We start from the raw sequence: 19,763 nt of genomic DNA on the forward strand, positions 1-19,763 counted from the left end.
AGGGAGACCAGTCCTACCCCTAGTATTCTAATAAGGCTGGTCCATTGATTTGTACAAAGACATTGAATATTTTCTGCATTATTCTCCATCCTATTCCTTATGCATCTGCTGACGGGTTCTTTTTCCTGCTACCCAGACCACACAGGTCTACAGACAGATTCTTGAGCTGAAGAAATATGCCGTTTATTTGCTGCTTCAGTGAGTGATCAGTTCACCGAAATAGGGCACAGCATAGGGTTAAATGAAAGTGCACAGCCTCATTCAGGTACTCAAAAAGATATTATTACAAAGTTACTCATTATATATTGTATAAACACATTTGTGCCTAACACTAGGATTAGTTTGCTAACTCATTTGTTTACCTGATTGAACTGCTGACCCAGGTGTTCACCTGATTAGGTTGCTGGCTCAGCTTTTCACCTGGCTGTTCTCCCTCCCTGCCAGACAAGCAGGCATCTTTTCACCTATCCCAACACCAAACATATACATTCTACATTTCACATATCCTACTGCATCCCAACATCTGGCTGGCCTCTTTGGCTGCAGCTAGCTACCCACTAAGCCAAGGTATCCGTTGAGCAGTCCTCAGCGATGCCCAGGTGACTGTTGATTTGATAGAGTGCAGTCACATACTGTTTGTGGGGTTCTCCTTGTTTGAAGGTAAGAGTCCGATTGCTGTAGGTTAATTTATTAATTTATACATCTGGTGCCCTCAACTCCCATGCTTTCCTTTTATCTCTGGTTCCTCCCTTTATTATTACCAACATTAGTGTCCAGTATCTGTTGCGCACTTTCCAAACACTCAGGAAGTGCGGTCTCTTCTCCGAGAAGCTCACAATATAAGGGCAGACAGACAGGTAGATAGTGGTTAGGAGAAGGGGAAGAACATTAGGGCAACTTGCATATGAGTCACCTCAATTCACAGTAGTGGGAGCATGGCAGACAGTGGGCAGGGTAGGGGCCTTTCAGTTGAGCTCAGGGAGGTACTACCATCAAGTCACAGAGGACTGGGCAGGAATCTGAGAAACAAAGTGCCAATATTGCGGGCACTGGCAGAGCAGGGGTGAGAGGATCTGAGAGGAGGCAAAGCTTGGCAGGAGAATATCAGCAAGGAGTGTCTGAGTTCTGTGTAGTTTTAGAAGGTGCCAGGTCTAGAGGTAAAGGGGAGGAGAAAGATGGAGCAGTCACTAGAGAGGCGGCAAGGATCAAAGACTATTTTGAGGGTAGGAGAGAGCGAAGCATATTTATATTTTAACAGGTAGAGACAAAGAACAATGAGAGGCTGATAAGCAAGGGAAGGGGTGAGCATGAAGGCAATGGACCTAAGGAGGTGGGTAGGGATAGGATCACTGGGACATGGGGGGGCATTAGAGGTAGACGACCTCCAAGTCAGGGATGGTGAGAAACTGCTTGAGGGAGAGAAATCAGCAGTTTTGGTCAATTTTTCTCTTTGGACAAATCAGCAAGATCCTGTGCAGAGACAGAGGAAGAGGCAGGACCAGAGACAGCAGATATATGACAAGACTGTGGGCATGGGAGGCAGTGAGAGGCCAAAGTACTGGTTTTGGACAAAGAGGTGCCAGAGCTGAAGCAGGCGAGAACACCTGTCATGGAGGAAGTCTGTGAGATCATGGGCCTCACATCAATGGTGTTCAGCAGCAGGAGCACAGAGTGAGCTGGGGCAGTGGGTGCATATGGCATTGGAATCAAAGATACGTGAGAGCAGAGTGCAGGCAGAGAACAACTGGGTGCTGAAGACAGCTGAGAGCACGGAGAGGACTGAGTCAAGGGCAGCAATAGACTGGAGGTTGCAGAAGGCCCAGATGGAGGGGCGGGGTGTCACATCTTGGGGTGCAACCCAGACCAGTGAGAGGTTGTGTTACCACCTGTCCTGTAACCCTGTGTGCCTTAAAAGGCTCTGCTGCAGTAGCTCCCTGTCTGGATTCTCCCAGCCATCAGACAAGCATGCACTGAATGTCTGTGTGATACGCAACCCTGCTTCAGCAACTCTGACTCCAGCAGCCTAGTCACTACTAGCAAAGTGACCCCAGCACACCCCTAGTCCTGAATTTCCTCCAAACTGTCTGCCCTGAAGTGCCCAGCCCTATTTTGGACCACTCAGAAATAATGTTTGTTTGCTCCTTTAAAGAGGCAAAAGCACATTACCCCAGTTAAGTTAATAAGCTGTTAATACACCCTTCCCTTCAAGCACAGCACTGTAAAAATAAAACAAATGCATTAACAAAAGGACGTAGGTAAGTGATACCAAGTAGAAGGAATAAAGTTAGAAAGAATTACTAACACAGAAAGGTAAAGATACACTTTCTAATGGTTAAGACTTAATTCAGCAAGCTACAGCCATGGTTCAAGGTAGCTTTCTTACTAACTTTTTCTTCCCAGCCATTGCTGACTTTCTCTTAACCGGACCTTGCACAGAAGCCCAAGGTGCTGGTTTCTCTTGTCTTCCTAGGTGAAAGATCTTTGCCTAAGCAGGTTTCTCTCCCAGAGATGTCAAACTCCTTGGCAGAAGGATCCATCCTTCTCATCTTGCTAGAGGCTCTGGCTCTAGTGACGGATGCCAGGATGGCGTCTTCTCTCTCTTGTATCTTCCCTAACTCGCTGCTTTGTCCCCAGACTCAGGATGACCTCATGCTGTTCTTCCTTTCCTGTGGGCTTCCTGTCCCCCGGTCAATTCTTATGTAAATGAGGCTTCCATTGTATTGATTCCATACTGCTACCCTCCCTCAGGAAAACCTGTTTCTCCCAGTGTTTGGTCAGACTTTAAAGCATAATATCTGCAAGTATCCATATTTCCTCATATGGTGTTAATCCATAGATTTCACCATGGTATCAATCACCACTGTGTCATTAGCTTTCAGCAGAGACCATACTTGATGCACTTTTATAATACAGTCATTGTATACAATCAGTTGATTTAATTACTTAGCCTCTAAACTGAACCTCAAATGATATCTCCCCCACTGATCAGATCGATGGCTTTTATGAGTATGCTTTCATTGTCTCTGCCTAACAACCAAGCAGGTCCCAAACAAATACGCGTCCCTTTGTCTAGGGCAGACTGGCATGGCTTGCCAAACACATTTTAAGAACAGAATTCTAGCACATATCCATAACTTTTTGTACACACCCCCCCACACACACACCTCCTGCAAGAATATTAATGATCAGTGAGTAATTAGTTTTCCAGTGATATCTTACACACCACCTTTTCGGTATATCGCATGAGAACAGTGTGTTAAGTGAGGCATATCAGGCTTGATGAGTTGCTGACAGAGCAGTGAACCACCAGTGGTCCTCTGTGTCACACAGGGTCAAAGAGTTTTTGGTGAGAAGCAGATCAAATGACCATTTAGGAGAGTGGAACCAGGACTGAAGATCACAGGAGGAAATGAGGATGAGAAGGGAACTGCTAATGCACCAGATGGGGCACTGATGTGGAAAGGGAAGTCTCTATGATTGCAGGGGGTGGGAAAGTGAGAAGAAAGGACACAGGTAAGCCAGGCATTGAAATCCAAGGAGAAACTGTTTGTGGAGGAGATGGGGAGGGGGATAGAGAAAAGCCATAGGAAGCAGGAGGGGAGAGTATAGCCTGATGGAATACAGCTCAACCGTAGCAGGGGTATGGAGGAAGGGCCAAGAAATGTCAGGAAGGGGAGGAGTCAGACATGCCCCTAATGGTCCTTAGGGAGACTCTGGTGTGTGTGTGAGAACAGAGCTAGTGCTGGGGTGACAAGTGCTATGGGTGCAGGCAGATGACCGCTGCCCTTTTCTGCCCCTTACGAAAGTGTTGTTTCTTCTTACCACTCTTGGACCGTGATTCCTTTTGAATTCAATTATTATTCATGCCCTAGAAGTTACATATTCATTTATTCACCTGAGAGTTCGATGGAGGCACCTCATTGTATACAGTTCCGGAGGAAAACAGCCTGACACCTCCCATTAGACCCCGGAGCACAAAGAACCCATTGTTCTGTCCTAATGGGGAATCACTGATTCCCTTGGAATGGAGAAAGGTCCCTCTGCCTTGGCTGGGGACTAGGAGAGCTCCAGGTGAGGACTGTAAATACGCTGATTCTGTTGCACTCTGTGTGACCTCCCCTTCCTGTTAGATTTCCTGAAACCCCTCCAGGGTCTGCAGTTTATCTGGGCATTTTGGGGCTGCACCACTGGTGTTGATGGCGAGGATTGAGGCTCCTGCACAGAACTGGCATTTCTCCTAAGGCAGAGGTGACAGTGAGAGCAGGGGGATTAAGGACTATGTACCTTAGTTTTTGAGCATGTAGGGCAGATTTTCTCTTTAAGGAACATTTGGCTTCCCTCTCTTCCCCCACCCCCTCATTAAACCGAGGGCAGCTACTTGTGCTGATCAAGCTGTGAGTTTCTTATCTTTTGTGTTGTACCAGGAACAAAGGGTCACTCAATGACTTAACAACAGCCAACAAAACTGCAAGAAATAAAGGAACTACTTCATTACACAGTATGTGGTCCAGCTGTGGAATTCACTGCCACAAGAGGTCACCAAGTCCAAGCCTGCTGCTTGATTTTAAAACAAGGCTGTGTAATTCTGACCAATAATATTTGTAGTCATGCATGATTAGACAGGATTAATCCAACCTCATGCTTCAGGATATGGAACTGATCATTCAGGGTCCAGGAAGGAAACTTTGCTCCCATCTCCAGCACGGCAGAGGGATGAAAGTGGAATTCACCTTCTCCTGAAGTATTAGGTACTGGCCTTCAGCAGAGGAAGGACACTAATTACTGGTCTTGATGGTCTGCCCAGTATAGCAGTTTCCATGGCCTGAATGCACACTAAGAGTTAGGTACCTATGTCCCTGTTTTGGCACCACTTTGGTCAGGAGCGGTGGGAGCTCCCTAAAATTGGGGAGCCACTGGTGCCTAAAACAGGGTCCCGCCCTCCCATTCTACCCTTTCCTCCCAAGCCCCTGCCCTCACCCTACCCCTTCCCCTGAGTCCCTGCCATTATGGTGCCCATTCCCCCCAGGCTCCGCCTCATGTCGGTCCTTCTCCCTAAGCCCCCGCCCCTGCACCACCTCCTCCCCCAAGGTCCTGCTCCTGTGCACCTCTTCTCCACCCCCCCAAAGATCCCGCCCCTACTCACTCCTCTCCGCCCCCTCCCTCCAGCACTCACCCTTACTGCCAGTAAAAAGTGCACTTTTAAAAGTCATGGGACCATGGCCCTCTGGCGCCCCTGATTTCAAGACACAACCCACCCCACCACCTGCTGCCAAACCCATGTAATTTTTTAGTCAGAGTTCCTGAGGTATCTCTGGGTATGCGCCCTACTGCCTTCCTGTGGGCATTTGGGCACCTGTCTCCCACCTAAGCCCCAGAGTGATTCACAAAATGGGGGGCGGGGGGGTGGACACGCATTCAGCTGATCTAGTCAGGTGTGGGGACTGATTTGGTAGGCGTGTTCAGAGGCTACTTATTGGGTCAGGCCCCAGGTGTGTTCACACAAAATGATGGCGGAGGAGGACTCTTAACCCAGTGGTTACAGCACTCAGCTAGAATGTAGGAGACGCTTGGCTCAAATCCCCTCTCTGCCTGAGGGGGAGAAAGGATTGGAACAGGAATCTGTCACTGCTCAGGTGAGTATTCTAACCATAGGCGCTGACTTTCTGGGTGCACCAGGGCTGGAGCACTCACGGGGAAAAAATGGTGGGTGCTGAGTGCCCACCAGCCAGCCCCCCTATTAGCATCCCCCACAGTGCCTCCTGCCCGCCTGCAGATCAGCGCCTCCCCCACCCTCCCCATGCATTCCTGTTTCGCAGCATGCAGGAGGCTCTGGAGGGGAGGAATGAAGATATGGTGTGCTTAGGGGGAGCAGGCTGAACTGGGCAGGAAGAGGTGGGATGAGGGTGGAATAGGGGAGGAAAGAGGTGGGGCGTGAGTGGGGCTTTGGGGGAATGGGTGGAGTGGGTCCAGGGCCTGGGACAGAGATGGGGATCGAGCACTCCCCTGCCACTTGGAAAAGGCGGTGCCTGTGATCCTAACCATTGGAACAGGGGATGTTCTGAGATTGGGAATCCCTCAGCCTCTCCTTCTGAAGCTGTTCCACTCTGGAACCATAATTAAAATCAGTCAATGGAGCAGGGGGAGTACCTGGATCTCCCACATCCTGGGTGAGTGCTCCAACCACCAGTTTACAGAATCACGCTCATGCTTCTCTCTCTCTCAGGCCAGTGCTTCCATGTCGACTCACTGGAAGAGACAGATTGTGAACTTCTTTCACGTGATTATAACTGACTGCTGCAGTGGCTACCTTCAATCAAATGTGCCAGACTTTACCAATTTAAAAATCTCTGGCTGTGAGCAAGTTTCTTCGCAGGGTTCCAGGTGTCCATGTCAGTTGCACAGTCAGATGACTTTTTCCTAAGCTAAAACATTGCGGAGGGCAAACAGGGATTTTCCGATATACACTTATGGAATATAATTATTGGCAATCAAAGTGGTTTCCTAGAAAATAATTCTTGTTACATAAGTTTGAAAATTGTCCTCTGGCAAGATTATTAGTTAACTGATAAAGGGAACAGGTTTGATATAATATTGCATTTTTGTAAAGCATTTGACCGTAAAACAATCAATAACACATATAAAATGGACTGAAAACAGGCTAAATGGGGGGTGTCACAGGCCGAAAGTAAAGAAGACACATCATTGGAATGTGTGAAAATGAAGGGCCCCTGCCTGGTGCCTTTATTTCAATTGGCTCAGAACAAGATTTCCTACAGGCTGAAAGTCTGTCTGGGAAGCTGTGAAAGGCGGCCCTCGCTGGCTGTGCAGCCTAGTGGTCAGGCAGGGTAAGACCAGAGGTCCACCTTTCATCTACAGCTCCGTCCTGTGGGGCTGGTCCCTTCTTTTGAAGCTTAGCCCTCCAGCTGGGTCACACATTCTAGTCCATCCCTTTTGGGATATACAGAGAGAAAAATCCCAAAGCAGAGATCTTTTTGTGCCCACAAGGGCTTCAGGATTTTCTCCTTAGCTCTGGGACTAGGGGTCTGGACCCTTGTGTATTGAGAGTCTTTCCCAGCTGGATTTCCCACTGAAGAGTAGACTCCTCTTGTCATCCCACCTTCAGGGGTTGGTAGGGGAGCCCAGGTCCACACTCTCCTCCAGGCCGCAATCCAGGACCCAGCAGTGGATAGTTAAGTTCAGACCTTGGCAGGCTAAACAGGATCACTTCTTTCCTGAGTTCCCCATTTCCCCCCCACAGGCAGGGGTGAAAGTAACTTAAAGAACTTGTGGGTACTCTGGAATCCTGAGGAGGGGCGTGGCCTCTACCGGAAGAGGTGGGACCTCAAAATCCCCAGACCCTTTAAAACAAGATTTAAAGTGCCCAGGGCTAGGGCTGCGGTAGTAGCAGCTGGGAGCCCCAAACCCTTTAAATCACCCCCTGAGCTCCCAGCTGCAGAGGGTCTGGGAGACCTGAGGTTTGGGGGCAATTTAAAGGGGGCAATTTAAAGGGCCCGGGGCTCTAGCTGCTGCTACTGCAGCAGAGTCCCGGGCCCTTTAAATTGCCGACAGAGCCCCAGGGATCCATCAGCAGGGCCCGGGGCTCCGACTGCTGCTACCCTCCAGGGCCCTTTAAATCGACTCCAGAGCCCTGTTGCTGGAGCCCTGGGTTAGTGGCGGCAGGTCTCCGGTGGCTGTTTAAAAGGCCCGGGGTGGTAGAGGCAGCGGGAGCCCCAAACCCTTTCAATAGCCACCAGAGCCCTGCTGCCGCTACCCCAGGGCTCCGGCAGGCTCTGGGGCCTATTTAAAGGGCCCAGGCCCTTTAAATTGTCCCCGGAGCCCTGGGGTAGCAGCAGTGGGGCTCCAGCGGAGATTTAAAGGGCCCGTGGCAGTAGAGCAGCAGGAGCCCTGGGCCCTTTAAATCACCACTCGAGCCCCGCCATCGCTACCCCAGGGCTCTGGCAGCAATTTTAAAGGGCCCTGGGCTCCAGCCCTTTAAATTGCTGCTTCAGGAAGCCAGTCCACCCCCGTATGGCACACCAACTTTTGCCGGCACTGTTGGCAGGTTTGTAGAAATTTTGGTGGTGCCCAGAACCTGCCCCTGCACAAACTCCACCCCCAACCTGCGCAAGGCTCTGGGAGGGAGTTTGGGTAGAGGAGGAGGTTTGGAGTGCAGGCCCTGGGCTGGTGCAGGAGGGGTGCAGGCTCTGGGAGGGAGTTTAGGGATGGGAGGGAGTGTGGAGGGAGGGGGGTGCAGGTTCTGGGAGGGAATTTGGGAATGGGAGGGAGTGTGGAGGGAGAGGGTGCAGGCTCTGGGAGAGAGTTTGGGGATAAGAGGGGGTGTGGAGGGAGGGGGTGCAGACTCTGGGAGGGAGTTTGGGGATGGGAGGGAGTGTGGAGGGAGGGGTGCAGGCTCTGGGAGGGAGTTTGGGGATGGGAGGAAGTGTGGAGGGAGGGGGTGCAGGCTCTGGGAGGGAGTTTGGGGATAAGAGGGGGTGTGGAGGGAGGGGGTGCAGGCTCTGGGAGGGAGTTTGGGGATAAGAGGGGGTGTGGAGGGAGGGGGTGCAGACTCTGGGAGGGAGTTTGGGGATGGGAGGAAGTGTGGAGGGAGGGGGTGCAGGCTCTGGGAGGGAGTTTGGGGATGGGAGGAAGTGTGGAGGGAGGGGGTGCAGGCTCTGGGAGGGAGTTTGGGGATAAGAGGGGGTGTGGAGGGAGGGGGTGCAGACTCTGGCAGGGAGTTTGGGGATGGGAGGGAGTGTGGAGGGAGGGGGTGAAGGCTCTGGGAGGGAGCTTGGGGATAAGAGGGGGTGTGGAGGGAGGGGGTGCAGGGGTGAGGACTTGGGGTGAGGCTGGGGGTGGATTTGGGATGTGGCTGGGGATGAGGGGTTTGGGGTGCTGGAGAGGCTCAGGGCTAGGACAGAGGGTTGGGGTGTGAGGGAATGAGGGCTCTGGCTGGGGGTGTGGGCTCTGGGGTGGGGCAGGGCTGGGGATGAGTTTGGGGTGCAAGCAGGCTGCCCTGGGACTGAAGCCAGAGAGGAGGACTCCCTCCAGCCCTCTCCCTGCCGGCAGCAGCAAGCTCTGGGGTAGGGATCCCCTTCTCCCCGCCTGGAAGTACACTCACTCCCCCTACTGTCACTGCACGTGCTCCTAGGGCCCCTCTCAGGTCCAGGAATCCCCCTCACCTCCCCTGTGGTGGGTGCCATGCAGGGGGGGCTGCCAGCACATGTGCCCCTCCTCCTCTGCTGCTGTCCCTCACTGTAGCCTTACTAGGGGTGGGGAATGGGGCTGCCCCTTGCCCAGAGTGGGGCAAGAGCAGTGACTGTGGGTGGGGGGGGGAGGGTGTAGTGGTGGAGGGTCCCACCAGAAAATGAAAGGGTCTGAGGGGGAAGGGCAGCCGAGGGAGCACTAGGATCCTGTGGCGGCAGTTAATGCAAGCAGGCAGCATGGAGCTTCAGGGGAGAGACAGGGCTTGGCCGGACCCAGGGAGGTGCATGGGGGCAGCAAAGGGGGGCCAGAGCATACTCAGGGGAGGGGGGGAAGCAGGTGGAACCAAAGGGGAGACTCAGCCCCTAACATTCATGAAGCCAGGCCCCTGAACTCTCATTATTGCTGGAGCCAGGAGGAGGAATCAGCGAGGGGGAAAGTGCTCCATTTTCTTGCCGGTAGCTACTGCACCTTTTCTTACCGGTCCTCCGTACCGGCCCGTACTGGCTTACTTTCACCTCTGCCCACAGGGCAAACTAAAGAACTGAACTGACAATAGTGTCTGGTCTTCCTAGACGGTGACCAGGCTCTTTTGAAGGCTTGGTGTGTCAGGTCTCAGGATACAGGAGCTGTCGGACTATTATTTCCCCAGAGCACCAATCTGTTCCCTTCCCCTGCTTGTCCCCTTCTGAACATCTCTTCTTCCCCCTTTAAGCTCTGCCTTCAGCTTGTGCAGGCTCTGAAAGTGCTGCTGAGCAGGGCCACCTGGGCCCAGAGCTGCTCCTTAATCCCTCGCTCTCGAGCGTGGGGTTTGTACACTCTGTCATAAACCATTATGATGCAAAGGATTACAAAATGAAAGCTAAAGATAAAGGCCTGAGTCTCTGGCCTGCTAAGACCACAGTACAAAGTGGCCTTCAAGTGGCAGGAGGTGGCCAGTGAATTCCCAGTGTAGGAGAACTCTGCGCTGGTGGGGATCTGACAAAGGCAGCTCTGAGGCCTTTTATGACAGCTAAACCCCCATCCCAGGGTAAAAAGGAGGAGGGGGCTGTGTGTGGACAGTTCTAGGGTGGCACACAAGCAGGCAGGGAGGACATGGTGGAGTGGAGCTGCCCTTGATGTAGGGCTAGTTATTATTAGTGTATTGCTGGTATATTATTCTCTACTATTTCATATTCTTCCCTAGCAACTTCACACAGATGTGGAGCAAGTTGCAGAAGAGAATGGATTCCTTTGGGACTCTATGGGCAGGTCTTTGTGATCGATCTATCGGGGGTCAATTTATCACATCCAGTGTAGATGTGATAAAATTGATCCCCAATTGCGCTCCCCATTGACTCCGGAACTCCAGCTCGCGAGAGGCAGAAGCGGAGTCGACGAGGGAGCAGCAGTGGTCTACTCGCCGGTGTCCTCACGGCCAGGTAAGTCAATCTAAGATACACTGACTTCAGCTACACTATTCACATAGATGAAGTTGCATATCTTAGGTCGACCCCCCCGCTAATATAGCACTGGGCTATGACTGTGGACTGTGGAGCTGGAGGAGCAGGACAGCATGATAACAGTCTTAGAGAGGTAACAGAAGCTATCACAGCACAATCCCCTAACCTCGACTGTGTCTCTGAGCTGCATCATGGCTGACATGTCAACTGACGTGGAGAGGCGCAGTGATGGATTTCTGGCCCCTGTCACTGGTCAAGAGAAGATCATCCCTCACTGCTGCTGTTCTAGGCAGACAAAAGTGGGGGTGAATGCAGAAATTGGTGGTCCCTGATGGACTTATTGGTTGATATGACATGCAGAGCATCTGCTCAGAAGTGAATAGGCATGACGTGTCCTATAGTGGAGAATTTTGATTTCTAGATTTCCAGAACGAGGTGCTGGTGCGCTAGTTAACTCTTATATGAAATAGAAAGACATAACTTATTGAGCAAACATTTAGACTTGGATTCTCAAAGTCTCCTAAGAGGTGTAAATTCCCCATTCTTTTTTGTTGTAAAAGAAACTGGGCATTACCACAGTTACCGGGCTAGCTGCAGCTCTGTGCCTTTCTGGTCTCACTGAGCACAACCCTCAGGAGATAGGCCTCTGTCAGGGTGGAATCTCACAATTCTCCCATTCTTAAACCAGGACCTGGCACACTCCTCCACATACACCAACCACCTATGTTCTCTGCAAGCTGAGTTGGAGAAAGAGACTTCCCTGTTAAGTTTCAAGAACAAAACGGACCCAACTCACATACTCTTAGAAAGCCCAGATTCTTCTGTCGGTCTCATTCTAGTTCTGTCTGATTCCTCTTCAGATTCTGTCCTTATATAAGCCACACAACCTCCCTCTGTCCCACTGGATTCTGTAGCCTCACCCACCCTCTTCAAACCAGTTTAGGGGCTGCCTAGGAGGTCAGGCTAGAACCATTAAGGCTGGTGGGCTTGGCACTGTCTCTTAACAGCCCTTAAATGGAAGCTGTTAGGTGACTGTTAGACAGCCATGTCCTCCTCCCATCCCTGCCCTGTGGCTATGCCCTAGCTGCAAACAAAGGCGTGTTCTTTCATTGAGAGAGCTAACTCCAGATGACTATCTTGATATAAAACCCCAGTGGAGATGAAATGCAGCTCTTTTTACCTTGGTATAGTTAGTCAAGATCCACAGTATAGCACCACCTGGAATATACCTTGACTAGCTACCTGGAATTAAAAATTACTGTGCTTTGTCTCCACACTGATTTTACAGCAAGATGGTTATCTTGAGATAGCTATCTTCATGTAAAAACATACTTTTTGTAATAAAGACATTGTCTAGATGTGTAGGCTCTGCTACCCAGCTAGACCCCTGGGGGAAATATCCATCCATGTCTATGGTACAGAAACACCATGCAAGGATTGGACCCAGATCCAGTATTGTTACTGCTTTTGACTCAAGTGATTAGCCAGTAATTAGGGTCCAGCAGATTATTTTTGTGAGCATAAGAAATTGATGCAGTCAGGTATTTCTTGGATGCAATCCTGTTTACTTACGAAGAATGCTTACAATCCTGTTTCCCAGAACACAGTAGGAATCAAATAGATGAAGACAGATTGTTTGCTCTCAGTGGCAAGCCTTTTTCCAGTTCCATCCCTTTATCCACAAGCTTTCATCTTTTCTGAAGGTCACGCTACAAGACCTTCTCTGGACATGCCTAGGGCTTCCTTACTGCCTTCTCTGTGTGCTTCGTTGATGTTTCTGCTGCTTCTCTCTCTCTCTCTCTCTCTCTCTCTAACACACACACACACACACACACACACACACACACACATACAGCTGCAATCCAGTCAAACCCCTGCCCCAGCATTTGTTATCAGATCCCCTGGAAAACCCCTTGGACCATATGGCACAGCCACTGCCCAGGCTTGTATGCGGCCCAGTCCCTGTTTCAGCTTTCACTAGCCAAAGCGGCATGCCATTGTTCCCTCACTTGACCTGAATAGAAGTTGGCTATCCTGCCCAACAACTTCCAGGAGGAGATATGATTGCCCAACATGACAACATTCCTGTCTCAGCTTCGCCCATCATCTCTATGGAGTCCCAAAGAGTGATGCCCTATATGACCCATCTAACTATTTACATATTTACATATTGTTTTTCTGTCAGGATTTTCCCACATCACAAACCCAAATTGTTTTTTACTCCTATGCAAACCTCCTCGGAGTTCTTCTCTTCCTGCCCAATTTCATTTCACCCACCTGAGAGGGGCCTCTTTCAATGACCTCTTGATGAACAAAGACCTGTGCACACCCAATCGCACTCTTCTACTACAGTGCAAAGGCCATAATATTTCCACACCTTACCTCTGAGCAGAGCTCAAAGTCTGTAAACAACCCTCTCTTCAATCCTTCTGTAGTGTGGTGTACATACGGCATACACAGTACAGCACTGAAGAGGTAAAACCAAGAAATGGGCCTGTCTCATCATGCAAAGCATACATTAGCTGCCAGCTCTACAAAGAAAGACCTTCATCTTTTTTATGAAGGCTTTATCAACACTAGGGAACTTTAGTAAAAAAATTTCTCACTAATGTTACCACCGGTTCAGCTGCACCAATAATTGCACTAATGGGAGGCCTAGTATAGAAAGTTTTCTAGCTCAGCAGCAGTGTACAGGATCTTGACATTTAGAGTTGCTCTCCTCAGCAGTGTTAACTGACAACTGCCACAGCCTGGGTTCCCACCAGTGCTATTACGGGTGTTACCAGAGGTAGCACCTGTGGCAATTTTTGCACAAAAATTCCTTATAGTAGACATGGCCTAAGAAGCCGCCTAGAGCTTTGGTGGAGCAAAGCTCTGCTACTCTCCAAAATGAGAATTGTGCATAATGCACGGCACAGTCATGGTAAAAAATAAATAATTTCACATTATGGTCATGCAGCCTTGTGGAACCTGCTGCAGCACATTAACAGCTGCTCAGCTGGAAGTGTCTCCACTCAAATTTCACTCTCGCTGACATAACTGCCCCACTATGTCGACTTAATAACTCCATCTTCATAGGTGGCGTAGAGTCAAGGTCAATGTAGTTAGGTTAGGTCAACACTGCATTGCTTACATTGACTGTTACTAGCTTTCAGGAATTGCCCCACACTGACAGTACAACAGATACAAGTGCTCCTGGCGAGCACGTGCACTGCTGACACAGGGAGCGAAGTGTAGACGTGCACAAGAAATATAATTACTGCAGTGGTTATACGCCAATGGGCATTAGGTCAACTTAATTTTATAGTATAGACATGACCTAAAGAACCTATGCAAATATGAGTCTTCATGGACAAAGGAGGAGCTTTGTGAGCAGATATGTGGGAATACGTACTTAATTCAGGGGATAAGGAACAGGCAGAGCAACAAATCTATGGCACTATACAATAGTGATTCTCAACCTTTTTTCATTTAATGACCCCTAAGAAATTTTGAACGGAGGTGTGGGCTCCTTTGGAAATCTATTGTCTGTATATATAGTAGAATTCTGTTCAGTTCATTTTCAATCTGTCTTTTGCAGGCCCTTTAGACATAGTTTGGGTCCATGGACCACAGGCTGAGAACCACTGCTACGCAAAACCAGGAGGGCAGCATATGACACTAGACAGCTCCATAAGGTTCTAACTAGTGCAGCACTTCACACAAATGTGGCAGCTCACACAATAATCAGTATCATTAAAGTAATTTCAAAACAAATGTCCCTAGTAAAAAGGCATCATGGATGCTTCACTTGTTCCCTCCACTACACAGCACCTCTCAGACCCCCTGCATTCCTCTCCCTCAGGACACCTCCCAGACCCTTCCCCTGCCACTGTACCTCCCAGCTCCTGCCTCCTTGCACCTCTCAGCTCCCCCCCGCAAAAACCTTCTCTCTTAGGACACCTCCAAGCTCCTTACGCCCCACCACCACTGCACCTCTCAGCTCCCCCCCATCCCTCTCCCTCAGGACACCTCTCAGCTCCACCTCATCCCTCTCCCTCAGGACACCTCCCAGATCCTCCTCCCCTGCACTGGACCTCTCAGCTCCACCTGCTCCCTGTGCCTCATGGCTCCACTCCCCCACATGGTGCCTTTGGGCTTCACCCCACACCCTTACAGTGTGGCTCCATTTCATCTCCCCACATAACCTTCCATTTTCACCCCACCTGCTCCTCTCTATGGCACCCTCTCGTCCACCTCACCCATTCCCCACCCTGGCAACTCACTGCTTCACCCCACCCTGCCCCACACCGGGTGCCTCTGGGACACCCCTTTGCTCTAGGTAGGGACCTGTGTTCCCTTTTGCTATGCCTTTCTGGAGTCTGGGGTTCTGTGGTAACTGGGTTTGTCCAGAATGGAAACAGGTCTATTTTGATCAAGAAAAATGAGATTTCTAAGAAATAAGAGGTTTATAAACACCAAGTTTCTTAACTTTTTTAATCCGATTGGCTTAATGTACTTGGACTGCATTCCAGCATATTTTAAGCCCTTTTTAAACCTATCAGAAGAGGGTCTTAAGCTTAATGTGAATGCGATCTAATGTTTTGCAATTTTTTAAGCAGTCATATATGACTGTACTTCTGTTTACTCAATAACAGTGAGGGCTGACATCTCTTGGACTAACAAAAGGGGGAACTTTTGTACTGAAGACCAGGACTCTTGCCATCTAAGTCCTGAGATAATCAGGAATGAGAAATCAGTTCTTTCTCATTGAAAAGCAGCTACTATTCTGCAGGTACATATAATGGAAGGACACATGAACTAATCTGACTGGAGTATTTTTTAAAGGTACAAAATAAAGTAGATGAAGTGGTTTATTTATATTATTTGCAAAAATACTAATATTGTACAAAAGAGCATCACCTCGGTATATGCCATGCTCAGAAGTGCCAGCTTCAAGAATTCAAAAATGAGGAATCAGGCCTCCAAAATTTAAGATCAGCTTAAAATAATGAATTTTTTAAAGATGTGCTAACTAAAAGAATAAAGACTCTGTGTTAATTACTTATGTTAAACTATCTGTTTGACTTGTAATTAGCTGTGACACCATAAGTAGGGTTCCCAGGCCTGAGGAAGAGCTCTGTGTAGCTTGAAAGCTTGTCTCTCTCTCCAAGAGACGTTGGTTCAATAAAAGATATCACCTCGCCCACTGCGTGTCTCTAATATCCTGGGACCCACATGGCTACAACAACACTGCATACAACTATGGAAGATCTTCCGAAAAGGGAAGATTTGAGGCTGGTCAATAATTGATGAGATTACTAGAGCTGAGATTGTTTCTTGAGCAAGGTCACAATATTGCCTGTTTAAGGATGGTTGTCACACTGCTCCTTTGAAGCAATTTACAGTCCTTGTCCATAATGGACCTATTACCTCCCCACGAGTTTTCACTCACCATGAGGATCCGGAGGGCAGATAGAAAGTGTACAGCGGTGCCTTCGGGGCTGAGCCTGGGAGCAGTGCAGTTCTGAAAGTGGGGTGAGGGAGAATACAGTAGTGTTGTGAATCAGGCAGAGGATCAGGGATAGGGAAGCATACAGCAGTAACCTCAAGGTGGGGCAAGCATGTGGGAAGACCACATCATCATTGTGTGGATGTGGGCCACAAGGGGACTGAACAACTGCTTTGTGTGATTGTATACAGGGCAGCAGGATGGGAGTGTGCAGTTTATGTGTGAGGGCAAATCACACGGGAAATGTACTTACAGATTTTGAATCTCTGTCTTCTAGATCAAGGCTGGATTCTTACCTTTGTCCCAGGCTGCAGCTGACATCCCAGTGAGCTTTTATATCTCTAGTTTACTGAGATTTGAGTTTTTCACCCTACCCCTCAGCACTTTGAAAGGTTTTACACAATTCACTGCATGTGAGTGCAAATGAAATGGAATGTTCTGCGGATTAACTGCCCTGTAATCCTCCGTGTAAGAGCAGAGAATTAACATTCTCTGAAGCAGCCTCCCTGTGGAGCACCTCTGCGGGCCTGACCTAGTTTCATCTGCAGCTACTCAGACAAACATGTGACGATTAGAGGAACACTGAACAGCAGTCACCTGGTTTTGGTTTGGAGAAGCATCCTCCCATGGCGCGCCAAGTAGAAGGAGGGAATCACAGCAGGAATAGGAGGCAAGTCAGCTAGTGGATACTTCAGCCCAGTCTTCAGAAGGGATAGACCATTAGGGCTTAAAGTGAGCAATCAGCTCACCAGGAAGACTGGTATGTCCTTTCATGGTACACTGGCCAGTCATGCCAGCGGGAGTATAAGGCTGCCTTCATAACCTACATTAAATGAAAAAGCTCAATTAAAAATTAATAACTGGATTACATTCACACACATACCTTATTTTTCTTGTTTTTAAGTCACCCCAGATGTTGTTTCCTTCATATTACTACTCACCCATGGGCTAGGCAACACAAATCAAAGGCACTTCCCTTACATGAAATAAAGGCTCACAAATAATGTTCAAGTAAGGCCCATGAGTCTCTTTGCAAACTGATTAACACATTGGGGATTGGGGCCTCCAAATCAGAAACAAACTCATTTCCAGACATCTAGGGCTAGATTCACAAAGGGACTTTCAGTCACTTAAGAATCCCTGGGATTCACAATGCCAAAGTTAGGCACTCGGGTTTCCTCTCCAACGAATGGAGGGAGATAGGACTGGTCACTGTCGGAAGTCAGGATACTGGGCTAGATGAACCTTTGGTCTGACCCAGTATGATCGTTCTTATGTTCTGTGAATCCCAGTGGCACTTAAACCTAGGACTGAGGTGTCCAACTCCCACTTTAGGTGCCTCAGTCCCTTTGTGAATCTAGCCCCAGGGTACTACATTTTCATGCACAGTTTAGATTTGCACCAATCCCAAAATTTACTGATAGCCTGGGGTTGAACTACACACACAGGATTACAGCCAGTATCCACTGAAGACTCCTAGGTAGGATTTAGGAACCTAATTCCCACTGATATGGTTGAAAATGCATCCATGTCTTCAGTAGACAGTGGCTTAGATCTGCAGCTGATAACGGGGGCAATATAGTCTCAGTGACACCAGCACACACAAACTGTGACTGAGTTTAATTTGGAAAATATTTGCTTTGCTTCAGTGTTTCTATAACAAGCTCCCCAAGTCGCCCTATTAACTATCATTATGTGTCTTACAGTAGATGCCCCACTGTGCAAAGCACTGTACAAACATATGTATCAGCTAGTCCCCACCCCAAAAGATGACAATCAGAGACGACAATCTAAATAGACAAGACAGAAAAGGGCTGGGGCGGGGGAGGAAAGAGATGCAATATACAAGAAATGCAATTTGAATTATGGTTGGCAGACGGCATGTTAATTTCACAATGTTTAAAATTACAGATAAATAAAGTCACAGTTTTAAAGTTATAAAGTTACAAAAAACAGTTTCCAGACTCTCATAACTTTCTACAATCTTATCTTTTTCGGCTAAATCTTTAAATGCTTGATCTCAACCCAAATATGATTGATTGAAAATTGGAGAAAAATTCATTCAGCTGGTTTTCAAATTAAAAGAAGAAGAAAAAAAAAGACAGTAGAAATCCTGAAAATGATCATGTGTGCACCTAAAATTCCCGTGGATAGTGCTATTGACTGCAAAGGGACTACTCGCTGGAGAAAGGGTTTGCAAGATCAGACCCTTTCAAACAGACAACCAGTTTTTCAAACCAGTAATGCTAAGCATTTCAAAGTTCAAACCTGGCATGAAAACGGTCCTCATTAAGATATATTACTTTGGCTAACTTTGAAAGATGTTGCTCTTAAATTTGGTAAATTCTGAAAATTAAACTAGGCTGTTTGGACTGTGCTCCTCATGTGAAAATGATAAAGAATCTCATAGAGTTTAAGAGCAGAAGGAACCATCTAGTCTGGCCTCCTCAATAAACACAGGCCAGTGAATTTCAGTTGGTTCCTCTACGTTGAGCCCAATAAATGTGTTTGATTAAAGCGCGTTTTCCGGAAAAGCATCCACTATGGATCTGAAGAGCCCAAGAGATGGAGACTCTCCGACTTCCCTTGGTAGTTTCTTTCAATGGTATTCACCCTCACGGTTAAAAAATTATTTCTAATTTTATTTTGTCTAGCTTCATCTTCCAGCCATTGGTTCTTGTTATGCTTTTCTCTGCTAGATTAAAGAGCCTGTTGGGACCCATTATTTTCTCCCTGTGAAGTTACTCATCCACTATAATCAAGTCACCAAACAATCTTCTTTTTGATACTCTAAACAGACTGAGCTCTGTAAGTTCACATCTCAACTGCCGCAGTTCAGATCCTAAGCCCTGGGGGGGGGGTTTCGACCTAAGATATGCAACTTCAGCTACGTGAATAGCGTAGCTGAAGTTGGCGTATCTTAGGTTGACTTACCTGGCTGTGAGGACAGCAGCGAGTCGACTGCTGCCGCTCCCCCGTTGACTCTGCTTCCACCTCTTGCAAGCTGGAGTTTCGGAGTTGACGGGGAGCGTGTTCGGGGATCGACTTACCCGCATCTGCACAAGATGCAATAAATCGATCCCTGATAGATCGATCACTACCTGCCGATCTGGTGGGTAGTGAAACCTGCCCTAACGGGGTGTGACTAGCAGTGTGCATCAAAGTGCTGCACTGTCATTCCCCTGTGTGGACCCTGTGAGTGTGAACTTAAAGGTTTCAATTACCTTAGCGCCAATCTGGACTTGTAAATTTATGCCCACAATGTGTACCTGGGGGAGTTACAGCCAGGGCCGGCTCCAAGCACCAGTGAAGGAAGAGGCGGTCAATAGAAAGGGGCGGCAGTCCTTCCATTGTTGAGGCAGCAATTTGGCGGCGGGTCCTTCAGTGCCTCGCTTCCTCTTTGACGGCACTTTAGCAGCAGCTCAATCGCTCTGCTCAATCGGGCTTTTCTTTTCTTTTCTTTTTTTTCTTCGCCACTTGGAGCGGCAAAAAAGCTGGAGCCGGCCCTGGTTACAGCAGAGCACTTTGGTGTGCTCTGCTATTCACATCCCTTTGGTCAGCACCATGAGGCAGTGTAGACATGTCCCAAGTCTCTCACTGTAAGGTATTTCTGGCTCTTTTCTGCATCC

At 48.6% G+C, this 19,763-nt stretch overlaps 1 protein-coding gene across 4 annotated transcripts in view; it reads right to left on the reverse strand.

Annotated features, from left to right (window-relative positions):
* Window positions 1-19,763, reverse strand: part of AIFM3 (apoptosis inducing factor mitochondria associated 3) — a 111,452-nt gene that overhangs the window by 81,962 nt on the left and 9,727 nt on the right. For 2 of the 4 annotated variants that reach the window (XM_050923791.1, XM_050923788.1), the window contains exon 2: window positions 16,732-16,957. The exons of 1 other annotated variant lie outside the window; for it this stretch is intronic. In XM_050923791.1, coding sequence (XP_050779748.1) covers window positions 16,732-16,754 — 23 coding nt within the window. In that variant the 5' untranslated portion in view covers window positions 16,755-16,957. Of the gene's footprint in view, window positions 1-16,077; window positions 16,150-16,731; window positions 16,958-19,763 lie in introns of all 4 variants that reach the window. One more of the 4 variants, XM_050923787.1, reaches the window with a different exon arrangement.

Source organism: Gopherus flavomarginatus, chromosome 15 (assembly GCF_025201925.1).
Source record: "Gopherus flavomarginatus isolate rGopFla2 chromosome 15, rGopFla2.mat.asm, whole genome shotgun sequence".
Taxonomy (NCBI): Eukaryota; Metazoa; Chordata; order Testudines; family Testudinidae; genus Gopherus; species Gopherus flavomarginatus.